Genomic DNA, 21,293 nt, shown 5'->3' with positions numbered 1-21,293 from the left:
CTTGAGGATTCTCATCCATGGAATCCTTCCCAAGCCCTCTCTAAGTTTATTGAAATTAGCTCTCTTGAAGTCCAAGACTCTAGTTTGACTGTGTTCTGGCTTGTGCTTCTATAATGTTGAATTCTAATATTGCATGATCACTTCCTCCCAGGGTTCCTATGGCTTCACACCGTCTATCATTTCATCTCTGTTAGTGAGAATTAGATCCAAAATGGCTAATCCCCTAGTTCCCTTCTCTACTTTTTGGGAGACAAAGTTGTCTGCTAGGTTTGCCAGGAACCTGTTTGATCTTCCACTTGGTGCGGAGTTTGTCTCCCAGTTGATGTCAGGGTAGTTAAAATCCCCCATTACTATTGTGATGTGCTTCCTACATACCTTAGTTAGCTGACTAGCAAAAAGTTCATCTATTTCCTCTGTTTGGTTGGGTGGTCTGTAGCATACACCTATGGCAATGTCATTTCCCCCCCCCTTTTATATTGACCCAAATGCATTCAAGACAGTTTTTATCATTGTTGTGCTCTATTTCTGTGGAGATGTAGTTATTTCTTATATAGAGAGCAACTCCACCTCCTCTTTTATTTGGTCTGTTTCTTTTAAATAATTTAAATCCCTCTAGCTGTGTGTTCCATGTGTGGGTTTCAACCCACCATGTTTCCGTAATGGCAACAATATCATATCTGTCCTCATTAACCTGAATTTCTTTGCTGTTCATACTCTGTGCATTGGTGTATAAACATTTGAGTCCTTTGTGAGTGGCCCTGTGTTTCCTTTCTACATAACCTGTGTGGTGCCTGAGTTCCCCTATTGTCTTACCACCTATTTGGTTAGTGCACTTTATGTGGCACTCGCTATTAGAGGCTTCATTTTGCTTGATAGCAAGGTTGGTATTCTTGTCCACACACACATCTATGCTACATGCACTGATAGCCCTATAATTTTTAAATTGCCGGGGACAGGGTTGTTCTGTATCAATTAACTCCCTGTCCCCGCTGTTTAGTTTAAATTTCCCTCCAGAAAATCTGTGAATTTATAGCCGAGTAACTCAGTCCCTTTTTTTGATGGATGTAAGCCATCTCTTTTGTACATCTTTTGATTGGACCAGCTACTGACATCGTGACTAATATATCCAAAACCTTCCCCTTTACACCACTCCTTTAGCCAAATATTGAATTGTGCTATGTGCTGGCCTTTTCCGTTTTGCTCCTTATACACTGGTAAAACCTCTGAGAAAGTAAGCCTACAGCCTATTCTGCTAAGTTCCTTCCCCAAGTTCTGGAAATCGTTCTGCACAGAGAGTACATTTTTTTGGGACAGATCGTTAGTGTCAAGATGTACAAAAGCCTGGGGTTTATAAAACCTGACTCCTGGATTATTGTCTTTGTACTGTTTGTTTGTTATGTTTTATGTGTTTTTTATTGTTAGCCTCCCAGAGTCCTTCGGGAGTGGGGCGGCTTATAAATTTTAAAAATAAATAAATAATAAATAAATAGCCTCCACATCACAGTCCTTGCTGCCATTCTTGATTATTTTAGAAATACGCTTCTTGTCCCTACTGGCAGTAGCATCTGGAAGACACCTGACCTCTTTCGAAGCCTCTGTGTCCTTTCCTAAATTTACATCCCTTATAATTGAATCACCTACCAGAAGGTAGCTTCTCTTTTTGGGTGCCTTTCTATTCTTGCATGACTGATGTGCAATACCTGATTCACACTTCTCCCTGTCGAATCTAGTTCAGGCTGCAGTGTGACAAAAGTGAAAGGGGTCTGAATACTTTCTGAATGCACTGTAGATAGGCAGAAATAATGGGTCAGGTTACTACTTGATTAACATGGCAAAATTAAATATTTTGAATAGTTTAGAATATTGGTTCTGAAATATTTTGATCTCAGGACCCATCTGTGTTCTTAAAAATGATTGAAGATCCAAAGAGCTTTGGTTTATGTGGGTTATACATATCCATCAATAGTTATTAGGTTATAAATTAAAACTAAGAAATTTTAGAATATTTATTTGACTTCCCAGAATTCCTGGAAGTCACACTTGGAGGATTGCTAGTTTTGGATAATGTGCTGGGAATTTCCTTTGTAAGATTGAAAAACTGAAATCTATCAAAAATCTCATCTACGGTGCTAACAAAGACATTGATCAGAGGGCTCTGGCTGACTGGTTTAATGATAGCTGTTAAACAAAATATAAATAATTTTTGATAGAGGCTTGGTTTAGCATCTGATGTAGAACTTGGGTTATTTGCTAATTATTTTAAGTACAGTGCTAATCTACTTCGTGGTCTAGATTAAAATGATTGTAACAATGTAGATTTTTATTTGGCATGTCGGTTAATATTATCAATGAAAGACCCCATGGTTAGAAAAAAACCCTTTTTTAAAAATTCAATTATAGCAAAGAACAGCAGCTGTATTCCTAATCCTTGTTTGAATGGTGGAACTTGTGTTGGCAGTGGAGATTCTTTTTCTTGCATTTGTAAAGAAGGTTGGGAAGGACGCACATGTACCCAGAGTAAGTATAATTATTGTTTGTTTTAATATAATGTTCTTAGTCCTCTGGCATACCCAGATAATTTATGATGGATACTTAAGAGTGGACTTTTGTACTAAAAGTTTTTTACATATTGCATTAAACATTTTATCAAAACAGCTTAGTTGAATATTATATTTGAGTATTTTATTAGCATTCTGTTACAAAGTACTTTGTATATGCACAAAAAATAGAAGGAATTGCTCAGATATGGTGAACATTTAATACTGTTTATATACTTCAGATGAGTAATTATTTTACATTTTATCAAAATAGCTTAATTGAATATTGTATTTGAGTATTTTATTAGCATTCTGATACACAATACTGAGTTTCTTAGATGTGGTTGAGCTTCAGGTTTTGATTCAAGACAAAACTTGCTTAAAATTTTACATCCGGTCTAAATCTTCTAATTTTGCATTGAAATTATTTTAATAATCTCTATTTTTATTATGTTTTTGTGCCATAAAGCACAAACAGTGATGATTGTTAGCATTATTCAATTTTAAATGGTAGATAAGAGAGTTGGCTTCTTTATGAATTGCATTATTTTGTGGTTCTTCATTGTGGCATAGAATTTTGTTATGCTAATTGGTGCAAAGGTAAAGGTTTAAAGGTACCGTCATCTCTACCAGTTATTTATTGGAAAACAACACAAAGAATATCCCTACATTAATGCTGTGAATAGTCTGGTGTACACGTAGATCTGCTCCCCCAAAACGCTTCTCATTTTGTTTATACCTCATCTTTTCTACCTACTATCTTAATTAGACATACTGGGAAGGGGCTCATAAGCAAAGGGAGCATTTGGAGAACCCCAGTTGTGGAAGAACTGCTTTAAAACCTCTAGAGGTCATCTCAATATCTTTGTGGCCAGTGTTCTAAGATCAAAAACAAAGTTGGATTTCTTGTAAAACTTTTGCATGTACTGTATCTATAAAGTAGGGCTGGAAAATCTACTTTTAAGGTTAAAATCATTATTTATTAATAAGATTAAAATATTTATGACCTCACTGTATTTAACTTCTAAAACTATTTTTTTCCTAAATTCTAATACTGAAAACAAGTCCAACTAGAGGCAAAGAATGAGGCTTGGGAAGAAATGTGTTTTACATGAGCTCATATATTGGACTGAGCAGACCCAGGCTCAAGCCCCTCTTTAACTATGAAACTATCTTTGGATCAGTAACAAATTCTCAAGCCAACAAACTTCACCTCTTGTGATGAAGAGAGAACCCACTTAAAGCTCCCCAAGAAAAATTGGGATATAAATCTGGCAAACAAGGGTTTTAACTCGCATCATCCAATTTCATGTTTCAATATGAAAAAAAGTTTCCCGTTTACATATATAACAATGCAGTAGTGTTATTTCACCAGAACACTTTCTGGTAGCTTTAGAATTGATATTTCTGTGACTACATATAAAAACAAATTGGCATATAGGAATAGAATTGCCATTACTATTGTATGTTTTTGGGGAAAGGTTTTTGTACATACTATACAGAAACTTTGTATATGCAAAAAATTAGATGGAATTACTCAGATATGGTCTACATTTAATATTGTTTATATACCTCAGATGAATAATTACTTTACTTTTCTCTTTCTAGATATTAATGATTGCAATCCACATCCATGGTAAGTACTCAATCTTTTTCAAAGTACTCTAATACAGCAATAAAAATAAATGATCATGATTCAAAATCTTCATATCCATCTTAAGCAATTGTGCTGGGCTTACCAAATGAACTTTCCTATACTTACTCTACTCCTAAAAAATTTGTTTCTTAGTTGCAAAATTTTTGTGAAGGCAAATTAGCTCAAAAGAAAATTACTTGAATAATCCCATTTAAAACAGAATTATTTGGATTTAGTTGTTTGATGTCCCTGTTTAGAATAAGAGAGGAAGTGGGGGGGAAAGTAACTTTTTTCCTAACTCAGGAATGCGATCCCTTGAAATTTGAGCTTGCCTTTTCTTCTTTCCCCAGTCACTTACCCTTTCTTGCTGAATATGAAATCTGCATGCCAGATTTTATTTATCAAATTATTTTAATATTTATTTGATTATTATTTTAGGCTGATATTTCTAACTTTGCAATTTTTTACTTTTTACTTTTATTAGCTACTTTGTATACCTATCCACAACAGAACAGGCTATAAATTAAAGAAAACAATCTTAGTAGTGATAAATATTGATATAATACCAATGCAGATTTTTATAATACACATAGTCCTCGACTTATGACCATAATTGAGCCCGGAGTTAATGTTTGTAAGTCATTGTAGTTGTAAGTCAAGGCATAACGTGACCAGATCCAGTTTTTTGTAGAAATTAAGTGAATCTTAAGCAATTCAGTTTTCTCCAATGGGCACTTTTTGGCAGAAATCAGAAGTAAACACTGGAAACCGACAAAAAGACAGCTGACTTGGGCTGTTGCAAATGGCCATAAAGGTTGCCAAGTGCCAGTTGCCAAGTGCCCAAAATGCGATCATATGACCATGGGGAGGGTGTCATAACTTCAAAAACATAAATAGCTATTGGAAAATAGTTAAATGACCAGTCATAAGTTGCAAACTATCTGTATCTGTGAAAAACTAATGTAGTATTACCCTCCCTCAGACACTTATATTTCCAGATGTCTTATATTTCCAGATGTGTTGAATGCAGCTTCCAGAATACATTGTTAATGTTATCAGGGAGTTGTAATTTAATGTACTTGGAAGTAATCAAGTTAGGAAAGTTAATCTAAATTGTTCCAAAAATTCAAATATCCATTTTGATCTAACCATTGATTTTGAGTCCAGAAAGGATCTATAGTCACCTAAATTAATTTTGTTTTCCCTATTTGAAGCTATAGGTTATATTTGTATAACTTAGTGAAGTGATAGCATGCTCATACATGAAGAGGAAGCAAGCAAGATTTTTCATGCCCAAATTTTCTACAATTAAAAAACAAGCTTATGTATTTCAAACAGTGTAAAAGAGTAGAGTAAGCTCCTTTGCTGCAAATAATGTCAAAAGATTATGAATCTTGACTCGTTAGCTTTAGAGCATGAAGCACAGACCATTATTTATACCTTTCATACAATATTGGTTTTGAAGAGAGATAAGTGCAAGTATGTGAGTGTAAACATGCATACCTAGGCATGGATTTATCATGTGTTTAATTTTTCATTCAATTTGTATTCTGCCTTTTGGGGCATTCATGACCACTTACAAAGGAACTGACAAAATTATAAATAATTATATATATAAATAAGAGTAATAAATTTGCTTTTTCCACTATCACACAGTATTAAGCCTACTCTAAAAAACGTGTTCTTTTTGATATGTCTCTTTTGATTTCATGTTTACTTATAATAATTCTGGCTGTGTGTATAGTAATGTACTCATCATAGTTCTACCTCAGTATTAGCTTGCCTCTTTGCAAGTTTCCTTTTGGATTTTCTGGTTTTGTGCACAGCATTAAATGTTTAAATATGCAATTGAACATTTTCTTCCAGCTTTATCTACATAACTTTACATGCAGTATTTTTCCAGATTTTTAAGAAAATACTTCCTACTTCCATCTTCATTATTAGAGTTCCCCAGTGTCCCTTCATGGGTCAATACTCTTGATTATGTAGCATTCAGTTATTGTCAACACTTAGCAACCACAAAATGAACAGTCTTAAAGGGCTTTCTCATACCTTTCTCACTTCCTTGAGGTTACAGAATTTATGAAATTGTGCAACTTAATATAATTGCATTCAAAATGTCCTGTTTCTTAAGTCATAAATTTCTAAAACTTCATATCCTTGTTTGAAGTAAAATCTAAATCATGTGATTGGATTAGTTTTTATTGAATTATATAGTCACATTACTAAAATGTCTTTTATTTTTGAAATAATAAAAAATCTATTTTATATTCCTATAAAATACAATGTAGTTACCTGTTTTTTCCTCTGCTTTAATAGAATTTGGGGAGTTTAAATCAAAGTTGTTATTACCCATTATTGACATTGTTTAAATGCTGCTTCTGTTAATAGAAGTAAGGCCTTTGCTCAGTGTGACTGAAGATTTAATTAACTAAATTTAAATTAACAAATTAAGACAACACAAGTATTTTATTAAATAGGCATTCATTATAAATTAACTACACTACTTGAATTTAGCAATGTTGACTAATAATACAGTGACTATGGATAGAAATAAATTTAAATTTCAGCACATTATTTTATACAAAAAGTAATGTTCTCTCAGCTTAAAAAACTGTTGACAGCCTTCATTGTGATGATAGATTTATCATTTTTACAGTTATAATGGAGGCATCTGTGTTGATGGTGTGAATTGGTTTCGCTGTGAATGTGCACCTGGGTTTGCTGGTCCTGACTGCAGAATTAGTAAGTATCTATATAGGAAAAGAAGTGAAAAATTCACGCTGTTGTCATGTGTTACATTTTACCTTTACCCATGTGTTACATTTTAGTCAGCTGTATCTCAAATAATGCAGAAACTAGCTGAGTTATTCATAGATGTGGATGTTTATTTTACAAGGAATGGTGCTCTTTTTGTTATTAGATAGAATTCTGTTATAAATAACATTTTATAAATTAATGTGGTTTAAATTGTATTTAAATTATCTGCTATTTCTAAACAAATGTATGATACTAGCATTTTCAGCCAGGATCTTTTAATATATATTCAGTTCAACTTAAGAATGTCCTGTAGTATGCTTGTTTATTATTACTGCAGATTTATCTATATATTTCTTCATTATGATGTTTATGATTTATACATGGGTTATAAACCCTTTGCAAAGACCATTCAGAATATTCCAGAACTAAGATGGTAGGAACCTTGTCCTGTCCTTTATTTAAATTATATTTCTTTTAAATTATTTTTCAACTTCCATAATGATGGCCAATTCCATTTGTTATTTGCAGTTTTATTTTTTACTAATTATAATTTTCTCTCAACTGTCATTTTTGCGTTTATATTGGGATGCACACCTCTTTAAATGTTTCTCCCCTGTTTTGGGACTGTGGGCTTTGAATGCTGCTTTATTTCAAATACAACAAGTGCGGGGATAGATTATCTCCACTGAATAAACACACTTTGTCTCTCTTATGTTTAGAACACCCACCCTGGAAAGCCCTGACACATATGTCCATAGCATCTCACCTACTAACCATCTTTTATTCTCTCAGTCAAAGTGCTTTTCTCCAGATAGCTTCCATTCTGAAAACTTGTTTATGGCCTTACTAAGGTCTTTAGAAGCCTGATCTCTTAGTATCACACCAATCATGATTTTTTACTTTAAATTGCTGCATTATTTTACCTCAAGTATGACTATTAGCACTTTATCATGTTCATCTCATTTCTTGCCAGCATACTATATTAACAACAGAAGAGAATATATGTAGCTCAGGTTTAAACTGTGGAGTCCTTGATGTTCTGTTGCAGACATTTCATTAACTGACTAGATATCTATGGAGATTTTCAGTCATCCAGGTCATGGTTGTCCCAAAGCTGCTGTTCTTGTTTTTTTCCTTGAAAACATTTCCCTCCAGATCCAAGAACTGAAGAAGCTTCTTGGATGGGCAGCAAAACTTTTTCAAGAAAAAAAAAACAAGAAAGTCTAGTTGCCTTTTGAACAACAGCTTTGGAATTAACTGACTAGGTAACATTTTCAGTGCTAGAAGGGAGTGGGGTTTTTTCTGTTTTTATACAGTAGCTTTTCTTGTCAATATTGGTGGAAGTATTGTTTTCTCCTTGGCAGTTTCTTTTTGTTTACTGTTTGATTGTTAGTCTGAATTGGTTGTTTCTTGATTAGGGTATTGTTTACTGCTTGATTGTTTGTCTAGTTGTTAATCCAGGGGTTAACCCATGTTTATTTGAGTGTTGATGGTGAGGAAGTATGTGGTCTTTTTGTTTTAATTTTATGTTTTTTATTTTACTTATTTATATTTTACATTTTGAACTGCCCATCTCCCTCAAAGAGGGGTTGTGGGCAGTGTACAATAAAACATCAAAATATAAAACATATAAAAATTAAAATGTTAGAATTAAAATGTTTAAGAAATAAAAGTTATTAAAATGTTCAAGAAGGCAAGAATAGTTACATCCTGTTAAAATTAGTAAGGCAAAGGGAGGGCTCTTAATGGCACCAACAACTCCACAATTGTGTATTCCTTTGGGATCCCTACTCAAGGTAACAAATCCATGTTTTAACCCTTTGCAAAAGGCCAGGTGAGTCTGGGCCCACCTGATCTCTGTGGGGACAAAATTCCATAGGGCAGGGGCAATGGCAGTCTTCTTAGACCTTCTCAGTTGAAATTCTTTGACAGGGTTTGCAACATACTTTCCCTTCCTGATCAGGTGGGATGGACTGATGTGATGGAAGAAGCCATTCTGTAGGCTTTATAGATCATAACTAGCAACTTGAATTGGACCTGGAAACAAATTGGTGCCCAATGCAGTTCACGGAGCAGAGATGTTACATGTGCTCTTTTTCGGGCACCCAATACATCTTGTGCACTCTGCACCAGCTGAAGCTTCTGGATATTTTTGAAGGACAGACCCATATAGAAAACATTGCAGTAGTCCAAATGGGAGATGACCAGGGCATGAGTGATCAAGTGGAGAGTATTCCTGTCCAGGAAAGGGCATAACTGGCACACAACACGAAGTTCAGCAAAAGCCATCCTAGCCACCTGCTCTTTGAGCAGGAGCTGCAAATACAAGAGGACCCCCAAGTTATATACCAGCTCTGTCTGAAGTACTGCATCCCCATCCAAGATCAAAAATGATAAACTCCTAGATATCTTTTCAATGGTGTGCCATTTGAATTCTTTGTGCCGGTTGATGGCTGATTTGTCTGAGTGCCTTGCTTTCAGGATTTCCCTAGTGATTTTGGATTTTGCTTAGTTTAGGATGCTCACTGTTTCCCACTTGAAACTATAGTAAAGTCTGTTAATGTGTTAAGAAATCAAGCATGTTTTCATTGTATCTCTGCTAATTGGTGCTTATGGGTATGCTCTGCTAGTCTTCTGCCTGTTTTTCTTACATTGTGGCTGTTAACATTCCTTATATTGTATGTTGTAGATGACTCTTGTTTTACTTCTTGGGCTACTGAATCTTTTGATTTACTTAAGATGTTTTGGAGGGCTTTAGTTTGTTTGTCAACTATGATGATTCCTGATTACTCAATACACACAGCACAATCAGCACAAGCTATGAAAAGGGTAATGCTTGGTATGGTCCCACTTGCATCTTTTTTTCAACCTGTTCTTTTATGCCTGGATAAAAGCAGCTAACCAGTTCTTTCCCCTTCTACTTCTATACTTTCACTTGTTGAGCCAGTTCTTATTAGATCATTCTATTACCGTAACCTCTTATCAGCATAATAAATTGATCTTCAATGTTTAGGATTTATTATCACTTGGCTTTGGCACCATGCTTCTCTCCAAAGTATATTCAAGTTATTTGAATGTCCCACTCCTAAGGAAAACCAACCATCCTTGAGTTCTAAGAAGTTCTATATGACTTGATGATGGCATCTTGGCCAGCCCATGTTCCATTAGATTCAAAGTGACATCATACTTATGCACAAAGATACAGAATCCACATTTCCATCCATGATACCCATTTCCAAAAGATGGAGAACCTCTCTGGGATTCAAGAGGATGGTTGGTTCTTCCTCTTAAGCACTTTTCTTCCCATTTCGTCATCCTGGAGACCTCTTAATGTTAAAAACAAAATTCACCTATTTTGGATTAGGAAGACAGAAAGTGTGGATCCCACAGGCAAGAAGAAGCCTATTCTTCTTGAGCCTTTTTGCTTAGAATTGGAGCTATCAATTTCTTTACGGCCAAGAATTACCTCTTTGAAAATATTATTATTTTTTATTCATTTTCTGAAATATATATAAAAAAATTGGCAAATGTATTAAATGCAGAAGTATTTTGGGATGAAACACAACAATTTGAAACTGCTTGCCATTTTGAATTAGAAGTAATGGGGGTTTTGAGTGCTTTTTGTTTTGCCTGAATGGTTCAAATGTATATGGAAACTGCAGTGGCCAAGGCCTATTTAATCTAAAGGTTAAAGGTGTTCTTGATAGGGTTCAGAAGACTACATCTGGCAAATATCATTCACCCCTCATCTTTAACCTGATTTGTGAACTTATCAGAATATTTATTTTAGTAGAGCAGTTCAAGTATATCTCATAGAGTCTTTTGCTCTCTTTGAAGTAATTAATTAAGTTCTCTGATAACTATGAATGAGAGACACCATTATAAAGAATAGTTGCTTAGAAATAATGGGTTCTTTCATCATTTATGACTAAAAATTATCCATCCTACTTCAGTTGGTATCACTTCTATTTTACTTTCAAATCCACTGAAGGGAAACACTGGGCAGAATATCTTAGAGATGAACAACAATGATTTGCCTGAAAGTCATGTTTCCTCCTACCATGTCAGGGAGTAACATGGATGTGGCCAGTAACATAATAAATTGGAGTGGACAGGGCTAATAATTTTGGGCTCCTTTCTTTTTTTAGACTGGGGAGGTTGCAAACATATTTTTGTTTTAAACTTAAGTTTTCTAAAGCATAAGATATTTGTTTTGTCCCAAATCAGACAAAACTAAGTTCTAAGATTTTTAGTCTCATCCATTCTAGATTCTATGAGGCACAAATGGTAAATTGTATTAGGAGATACCTCAGACCAAGGCTTGCTAACTCTGCTAAAAGACACAGATAGAAATCTTAATTCCAAATGGATCCAAACAGGGTTCTATGTGTGCCAGAAGACTGGTAGAATGTATCCATGAACACCAACTGGCAGTCAAAAGGCATGACGAAAATTCTTTAATTTTACAACATATAGACAGATTTAACCGTAGTTTCAATTGGGAAAATGTGCCAATTCTAGATCAGGCCAAATCCAAAAGTTCCAGGGAATTTCTAGAAGCCTGGCACTCCGACAAATCAGCCATCAATAGATACATAAAACATTAATAACTTCTATAGACTATGTAAAAGAGACAATCAACCCGCCCAAAAGAGAAAAAAGACTCCAGCACCTCTTCACCAGTAATCAGTACTCAGATCAGTATAGCTAACTCCAAGGTGAACTTCAGACCAACAATCAAGTAAGCAATACCCCAATCATGAAACTGCCAAAGCGCCATTAGTAAACAGCCCAATCAAAGAATCCCTAAGACTGGCCCCACCCACAGAGACAGGCAAGACACCAGAATATAAACTGACAGCAAACAGCATTCCATACCAGCACTGATTATGTTACCTAGTTAGGGTAATGAAACATCTGCAAGAAAACAAGCAAGTCAGGATTCTATGTATATATGTATTCTATATCTATGCATTCACAGATGACCAGCCTCTATGACTATAGTTAAGGCATGACCAGCCTCTATGACTATAGTTAAAGTATGACTCTATCTAAAGAGAGATTACATTTTGAACAGAATGCTCTTTTTTTAATACTCAGCACAATATTACTGCTTTATATAAGAATTACTGACAACCTGTTTTTATTTGTGTTTGAACAAAAAGTCTCTGAATTTTCTTTACAGCTGAAATAATTCTGACTTTTGCTAATTAGCCTTTTAAGTCCCAAGTCTGAGTAAATATTGCTCACTCAAAACAATTCTGATAATTTATAAATTTATATATTCCATTATTTAGAAATAATTAAGACCAGTTAACTTTAAAAGCACAGCAAGCATTCAAAACAGAATAGGGAATTAGAGAAATTTTTCAAGAGTTTGAAATTAATTAGGATTAGAGAAAATGTATGACAACCTGATGTTAAAAAATGCCTAGGCAAGAGGAGCTGAATAAAAAATGAGAGATGTTATAAAATTTATACTTAGAAGCGATGTATGTTGGTACACAGCAGTCTAACAATATATTCAAATTTTGAAATAGTGTACGTACAAATTTCTAAAAGTTTAGTGATTGGTAAATACTGTTTTATCTCTCACTCTCACTTAATTGTCTCTTTTTTTTTTTTTGTACCTAAAAGCCCTGGTTTCAAAAGAAAGCAGGTTAGGATTCTCAGAGATTCATTCTTTGCCACAATAGGAAGCCTACTGATTTTCTTACAGAGGTTGTATTTTCTCTACTTTGTAACACTTACAAATAGTTGGCTTCCATGTGCAAGGAGGTGGTTAACTAAGTAAAACCAACTTCCAAATTTTCTGCCTTAGTAAAATAGTCTCAAAGAAAATGGATGCTTGCTTTAATTTACCTGAGAAAGTTTATAACGGCTAAACAGGATAAACGATGGGAGGAAACAATATAAAGAGATATTTTAAAAAATAAAGATTTCCTAGCATCAGATCTGTAGATATAATGGATTATGGCACCCATGATCTTCAGACATTACAACTAATGGTCATGCTGACTCAATCTAATTCAATAGATCTCAAAGCCATAAGTTTGAAGAAAGCTACTAATACAATATCTGAATAAATTCTAGTAAAACTTGCTAATATCAGTAGCAATTCATGCATTGAGCACTTGTTTTTTCTAAATCCCTTGAATTTTCCTTTCCTTTAGATATTGATGAATGCCAATCCTCTCCTTGTGCATATGGTGCTACTTGCATTGATGAAATAAATGGTTACAGGTGTACTTGTCCTGCTGGCCGAGCTGGAACAAGATGCCAAGAAGGTAATTTGAAGCTGTAAACTAAAATAAGAAAATAGATATCGAAGTTTACATCTTGCAAATCGTGATTGTCAGGTTTTATCTGCAAATTGAACTTGGCATTTTCTTCCTAGGTTAAATTTCCCATTCTCAAATTGCTGCCTTTTCTTCCCTTCTTTCTTCTTAGTTATACGCTCTGGAAAATCTTGCTGGTTTAAAGGAAAGTCCTTTCCTCACAGGAGTAAATGGGATCAAGAATGCAACAGTTGCCATTGTCTGGATGGCCACGTTGATTGTACCAAGGTAAATTTTCAGTGAATTCTTCTCCCACTTTAAACAATGTGAAATGAATTTATTAATTATGTATCTTTATGGCAACCTTTCTCTGAATGTTTTTAGTAAGTACTCTTACAATGCCCAGAAATTAGTCTACTGGCTAGGGCTGATGAAATAATACTTTAAAATTGATATCTTAAATTCATGGCTATTGGGCCACAGTGCAAGCCTCTAAATCATATTCTGCCACCAGCAACAATGTTTAGGAAAAAGTAAGCTATATCCTTGTTGAGTGACTGGCAAGTCATTCGCACTCTCTCTCATCTAGCAGCAGCCACCTCCAGCCCTGCCTCATCATCTACCTACACACTCTCACTTGCCCAACAACAGCCTTGCTGTGCTCATGCCACATTGACCGCCATATGTCCTCCCCTGCCCAGCAATAGCCAGCCCCGCCACATTCACCCTGCACTTCAGCCACCCACATACCTTCACTTGCCCAGTAGCAACTGCACCATACATCACCAACCACTCAGGCACCTTCCCCTCCCCTGCCCAACAGCAACTATCCCAACTGTGTTGGACCCACCCCTCACTAACTCACCTGTGCACCATTTCAATTCCAGTTACCATTATTAACTGAGGACTACATGTAGATAAGGAACAAGAAAAAGTTGTTATGAGTATAACCCTAGAAAAACATGCTTGAATGACATGAATAGACACTGATAAGAATTAATTTTACAATCTTCTTTAGAGTTTCCTTTTACAATCCATTGAAATCAATAGGTCTGTATTAAATTCTAGGTATGGTGTGGAAAGAAATCTTGTTTGCTTACCAAACATGGGGACCATTCTAGTTATCAATGTCCTAGAGGCCAAGAATGCCAAGAAAATTCATACATCAAATGTTTCCAACCACCTTGCTCTGACTGGGGAGAATGCAGTGAATCAGAACTTCTACCTGTTAACATCAAGTGTTTCCCCAATTCAGGCCACTTGGACAATAGCTGTGCAAGAATTACTCTGATTTTTAACAGAGATAAAGTACCCCAGGTAAGACATTTAAGTTTTGTTTAGATTTTGCTAGTGTTTTACACAGCATATTGTTTTGGAATTGATCACATTGCTAGCAAAATTCTAATTGTTATTAACCGGTAGCACTTTCATCATTTCTGTTTACAGTCCTCTGCTTTAGAAGCAATGAGAGAGAAAATTTTATTTTATTTTGAAATATGTTGGTATTGTGTATTGATCTTTTTCTTAGGAAAATATTCCTGTCTGGTTATGTGGAATGTTAATAAAGATCAGCTCTCTTGTACAAAATCATTTTTTCTAATTGTGAAGGATTCCATGTGTCTTATTTAAAATTGCCACCAGTTTTTGATATAAAAATTAGGTAGATGTGTGGAAAAATAGTGAACAATATATAATCAGTTCCAAGTTTGCTTCTGCTACAAGTATTGGGGAAATTATTTATATATTCTTCCTGGAATATATTTAAGACTTCAAAATTCCCCAGACTCTCTTGGGAATGACCTTATTTTTCAGTGACCATCTTTTTCAAAATTTGCCTATTATTTGGCCTTTTATGGAATGAGCTTTTTGGCAGGATGGGTTCTATTTGGTCAGCTGGTGTAGCTTCCTTGTGCTACCATTCCATCTGTATCAGTTGGAAAGGAAATGCAACAATTTTGGAAGCAGGCCCAATTTTACAAAGATTTTGGATCCAACCCTTATCACACTTAATTTATTCTGTTCACATTTACCCATCCATTCCCACCATGGTCAGTCAGTACATTTTGGGTGAAATTGCTTTATAGATAAATGGTTTCTTAATAATTGAATACTTCTTAGATGAATTTCTTGTGATACTCAAGAGAATAGAGGCAGAATTCTATGACAAGTACATTTCTTTCTCTTCATTTTTTGAAAATATTTTCTTTGTTGAAGAATTGGAATCCTTAAGTGAGGAAAATAATATAAATGAGAATTCTGTCATTTTTCATGTATACTGATTTTGATCCATTTCACCAACATGCTATCAATGTAATAATTGTGAGATTTGAAGGAACCATGATGATCATTTCAATGAACGAATGTACAAGAAAATACATAAGATAACCTTTATTGTCATTTTTTTACTGTGGGCACAACGGCACACATCAAAAATGAAATTTAGTTAATACATCCAGGAAAGGTGGCTGTTGGCCTCTTTTTAAGAATGTCAAGAGACGAAGAACTCATAATCTCCATGGAACCACTCTTTTTTTGTACAGATTTTATTGTTACAAAGTTTTTCCTTATATTTAAGCAAAATCTCATTAATTACAACTGTATGTATTATTTCTGATTCTGTGATAATGTAAATTACTTCTTGACCGTCTTCCTATGCCATTTTTAATGTACCTAAGCATTGATATCATGTCTTCCCACAATCTTCTCTAAATGCAACATCCTAAATGTCTTCAACTTGCCCTTATAGAGTATATGATATGTCTGTCACCATCCTCTGAACATGTTCTGATCCATTAGTATACTGGAAATGCAGTACCCTGAATGTACATATTACTCTGGATTTGATCTTACCAATGCAGAATAGACGATAATGAGACCTTTATGTATAGTATTTCTTCTAATGCAGTTGGCTTGCTGCTGATCCATACCCACATTTTTCTCCATTGAAGTGTATTCAAGCCATGAATCCCTCATCTTATGCATGTTCTCCATTTTTCTCCCTAATACTTAATATTTTCCTCTGTTGAAGGACATCTTGTCCCCTCATTTATATTGATTAGAAGTTCCTTTATAATATCCTTACTGACTTGCATTTTTCTCTGTTGAGTGTGTTCCCAGTCTATGATAATCAAATCACCATTTCCTTTAGATATAAAGACAAAAGCAAAACAAGAGTTAAGTTCCTCTGCATTCTTTTAAGACTTCTCCATCAGAGTAAACAGTGAGCCCACCACTTCTTTTTGTTGTCTTGATGATATGAATAACCCTTCTTGCTTCTCTTGCTAGCTTAAGTTCACTTTCTACCTTGCCTTCGTAAACTCATTCCTGTTTTTCCAAGCTGAAGCTTTGAGACTGCTATGGTAGGATATTAAACCAAACTTCTGTTCACAGTCAAGAACATTAACAATCCCATCATAACCATTTCATGGCTTTTTGAGGCTTCAGTTACCTGTTTTATTAAATTTTCATTTACAAATTTGAGTGGTTTGGTGGTCTATAGCCAAATCCTAGTAAGAAATCCTTTTTTTTTTTTTTTTGGCTTGCCCTTTTATCTTAACCCAGATGCTTTCAGTACTCCATTATCAACACTCCATTGGACTTCTGTATAGATCATTTCTTTGATATACAACACTGCACCATTCTTACATTGCCTGTTGCTATGAAACAAGGTATACCCATCAAGCCCAATGTTCCACTGGAGGAATTCATCCCACCATGTTTTTTTACAGTTCCTATTCTATCATATTTTTATTTATTTATTTTTATTTGTGCCTTATGACATCCCATTGACCTTGCCTAACTTTGTCCATTAGTGTAGAGACATTTAAGGTAATGTCTATCTGCTTAAGTTTAGTCTCCATTTATCTGCATTTTCTTTGTTAAACTAATGCAAAACACCTTACTGCTGTATATAATCCATTATTCGCCAGTTTGTAACTTATGCGCTTATGACTGCCAAAGCCTTGTTTCTATTTAAAGTCATCCTCCCAACATAGCCAATCATCCAAATATGTAATTTGCCTTTTTAGTGGGATGAATTCCATCTTTTAAAAGTAGCCCATCATCCCTGAAGTTTATATCATTAAAGAACTGTCTGCTAGTTATTGCATTTTTTCACATTCCTGAAAGCCATGAAGTTGCTTTTGATATTCTGGAGGTATTGCCTTTTCTATGCTCACAGACTGGTAGGTTGATGCGCCAGGTCATTTTTTTTCCTTTGCATTTTGAATTTGGGCACATGGAAGATAGTATACAGTATGTATGGAAATGGAAGAATTGGGTGACAAATGGAAGCTTCTGTGTCTCTCGGAAGGAATCATCTAGAACAGGGGTGTCAAACTGGCAGCCCATGGGCCGGATGTGTCACGTGTAGGCCACACCTGCCCCAGCTCCGCAAAGGCAAAAAAGTCACAATACGTCACGTGACACGATTGAGTTTGATACCCGTGATATAGAATCATAGCCTTTCTTTTATTCTTCTTGTGATTGGTAGTAAACCATGTCCACTTGAATCAGATGAGGAAATTCTAGCTTTTGTAGCTTGCTCTTGGATAAAGGTAGAAATTGGCTATCAAAACTAAGAATTTACTCTGCTTCATATTAGTTTTCTTTGTGATAGTAACATTGCCAGCTATCTTCATTCTTATCCTTTGTTGAAGTTGTACATTTCATATTATTCTGCTGTTTATGAGAAGTAATGGCATCCACACTATTATTTGGGAAATATTCATTTTAAGGGAATTAGTTATAACGATTATACTTTGCCTCCAGTTCACCAAACTTTGCTTTCAGAATCTCCACCATTTCTACTTCTTTATTTATCATTTGATCTGGTCTGATTTGATTTTTATCCCACCTTTATTAACAAGGTGGTGAACACAATACTTCTTCCTTCATTTTACCCCACAACAACCCTGTGAGGTGAATTGGGCTGAGAAAAAGTGACTAGCCCAAAATCACCCAGCTAGTTTTCTAGATTGGAATTCACAGTCTCCTGGTTTCTAGGCCAGCATCTTTAACTACTAATGTTTTGTTTTCTAGAACAAGGGTTCCCCCCACTCGCGCTAGCGCCATCTTGAGCATTGCATGGGAGTTAGCCCCAGCATCATACGCACACTCGCGCCACCCCCATGCCTGCCCCTTCCTTTCCCTCTGGGCTGCCAATCTAGAAAGGTTGAGGACCTCTGTCCTAGGAGAAAGGAAAGGGTACATCTTTTGCAGGTGACTACCAGAACCTCATTTCTGACCATGATGTCTCCTTGCTAAAGAGATAGGGGAAAATAGAATACTTTTGTTAAAATTTCATGCACCATTTCCTTGCATATTTCCAGTCAAGTATATACCAGTAGCAGTCCAGTGAAATTGCTGAATATGAGAATAGTGTTTCTAATATTACTAATGTACATTGTAACATAAGGAGTTTCCATATGTTGTAAGTTATAACACTGATTCCTTTTTTTGTTTAATAGTTAAGTTTTCTATAAAATAATATGCACTTTAATTTTTATTTCCTGTTACATTTTTTTTCTCTCAGGGTACTACTGTTGAAAATGTATGCTCTGAAATAAGATATTTACCAGCCACTAGATCTGTTTCTAGTGAAAGAATATTGTTAGTGTTGTGTGACCTATCCTACTCCATAGAGAATGCAGTGGAAGTTGCTGTTGTAAGTATTACATTTTTGTTAAATTAAAATTAATGCCCTTTCTGTGTAGTGCCAGGCTATATTTGGCTTAGTAGATGCAATAATAACTACCCAAGATTTGGATAATGAGTTAATTATTATTGAGGACTTGCTTATTATGAATGAACCTGTCCAAGAAAAGGGCAGAAGTTGAACAAAGAAAGAATGTAAGTGTTCGTATGACCCAGAAGAAGAAAGGGATTGTCTCTTTCTTCAGTGAAAGAGAAAATATCCCTTCAGATTCATGTAAAGTGAATGTTTATTCAGTTATTGAAGGCAGATGTAAGATTTATGCAAATAGAAATGGAGTGTATTTCAGTTCAAGAGATAAAAGAAAATGCAGAGAATGTGTGGATGTTAGATTTGCTTTCAGGAAATCTAACTATTAGCTATTTTTCCAGGTGTGGGGGTTGGAAAGTTAATTGAGCTCAGTTGGATTGGTTAAGGGTTTTCTCAGTTATATGTTGTCTGTCCTTGTCTTTTGCTCTTTATTTTTTATTTCATTGATTGTGCCTTTTAAAATTCTGTTAGCTGCCCAGATTAACATTTACAAGATGGGCAGCCATATAAATCAGATTTATCTTTTCTGGCTAAAGTGCCTTGGTTACCAGAAAGGTAATAATATGAGTTCAGCCTGGAAACTAGGAAAAGTGGTTTGAAAGGACTGAAGACTGCTTGATGACATTGTTTTTGCTGAGTAATATTAACTGATCATTCTTAGCTAACTTACCCACCTCAAGTGTGATACAAATTGAAGAAAGTTTGTGTTATATATGTATCAGATTATATCATTAATGCAAATATCTAGCCAGATAATACATCAAAAACTTTTAAATGTTAATTCAACATTTAAAAGTTTAGCTTGCTGTAAATAATAAGAAATCTTCAGTGTGTAACCAGTTCAGTCAACTAGATGGAGGAGTCAATTAGGCTACTATAGAAATTGATTGGTTGATTAAATGATTGAATTATTAAATATTAGTATAGTATATACTAATATACATGTATAACATTATACCTATAAGTATTATATCAGTGTAATACTTTCATATTATAACTGCCCACCTAGCAGTTTGAAAGAATGCAGATGCGAGTAGATTAATAAGTACTACTTTGTTGGGAAGGTAACAGCATTTGGCATATAGCCATGCTGGCCACATGACCATGAAAATATCTTTGGAAAACTTGGCCAAAACAACGGAGATAAGAACCACACCCTAGAATCAGACATGATCGGAGAGGGAAATCGTTAGCACCTTACTTTCATATTGGTTTGAAACCAATCTTCATGCCACAGCAATCAACTGGAATTCTCAAGTTCTCCATCATCAGTCTCAAGAAAGTAGTTACTTTTAAATTTAAGTTTCCTGTTTGTCTTTTCTTCCTAGTCTTTCATCTCGCATCAGGATGAGACGGATAATAGTCTCATACAGAATGCTGCCAATACTATAGTAAATGCGATTACAAGGCGGCAAAACAGCACAGTTATGCTAGCAGTAACAGAAGTCAAAATAGAGACCATAGTAGTTGGGAATTCTTCTTCATCAGGTAAGATAAAATATGCATTTGAGACAGTGTGCCTACCTCAGAATATACTGATTTTATAGTACAAGTACTACTTGTTTAGCAACTGTCTTGTTTAGCTACTGTTTGCATGAGAAACAGTGGTCATGAGAAAGTAATGTTATCTCTAAGCCTTACATTTATAACTTTTGCAGGTCTGTAAGGCAAAGGAAAACTGAAGTAAGATTGTAATCATGGTTTCACTTAGCAACCACTTCCCTTAACTGAATTGTCAGTCTCAATTGTAGTCATTAAATAAGGACTATCTATACTTGTAAATTGTTTCTCATTTAAAAAAAAAATCCCAAAGTAGTTTACATAGAATGGAATTGGCTATCATGTTTAGTTTTTGTTTGTACATCTTTTAAGCACTGAGGTTTGGTTTTGATTTTTTTTTTTTAATGTTCTGCAGTAGAGTTGCTTAACTTAAAAATTTAAGTAAAATTTCTGTCTTTCCTTTTTCATTGAAATGTGTTTACTCATATTTATACTTGTCCGAAGAAAGAAGGAATCAATTATAAATAGGAAATTGTGTAAATACTAAAATAAATGCCTTTTCCACATGTCTATTCAAATAACTTTCCACTTTTAATTTAATGATTGTGTTATGAGAATGCCCTTCCCCCTCATCATGACAGTATTTCTCTCCTATTCTACAAAGGGGAGTGATAAAAATAACATTCAAGCCACTCTCCTTGGAAAAAGGAATGTTAGTTCAAAAAATCATCCCAGTATGTTGCATTGAAAGGCTGTTCTTCTGTGTCCAAGTGTGTCTAAAATCATTGTGTCATAAATGACTGACACAGGTATTTCAAGTGACAAATTTGATACATAGT

General features: G+C 34.9%; 1 protein-coding gene across 3 annotated transcripts in view; it reads left to right on the top strand.

Moving 5' to 3' along the window:
• Positions 1-21,293, top strand: part of JAG2 (jagged canonical Notch ligand 2) — a 145,797-nt gene that overhangs the window by 90,782 nt on the left and 33,722 nt on the right. For all 3 annotated transcript variants that reach the window (XM_039361492.1, XM_039361490.1, XM_039361491.1), the window contains 8 exons: positions 2,401-2,517; positions 4,146-4,173; positions 6,833-6,918; positions 13,107-13,220; positions 13,384-13,499; positions 14,280-14,528; positions 18,745-18,876; positions 20,283-20,442. In XM_039361492.1, coding sequence (XP_039217426.1) covers positions 2,401-2,517; positions 4,146-4,173; positions 6,833-6,918; positions 13,107-13,220; positions 13,384-13,499; positions 14,280-14,528; positions 18,745-18,876; positions 20,283-20,442 — 1,002 coding nt within the window. The remainder of the gene's footprint in view (positions 1-2,400; positions 2,518-4,145; positions 4,174-6,832; positions 6,919-13,106; positions 13,221-13,383; positions 13,500-14,279; positions 14,529-18,744; positions 18,877-20,282; positions 20,443-21,293) is intronic.

This window comes from Crotalus tigris, unplaced genomic scaffold (assembly GCF_016545835.1).
Source record: "Crotalus tigris isolate CLP2741 ecotype Arizona unplaced genomic scaffold, ASM1654583v1 scf7180000019297.387313, whole genome shotgun sequence".
NCBI lineage: Eukaryota > Metazoa > Chordata > Lepidosauria > Squamata > Viperidae > Crotalus > Crotalus tigris.
Note: the sequence above shows the minus strand (reverse complement) of the source record. Positions and strands in the feature narration are given on the sequence as shown.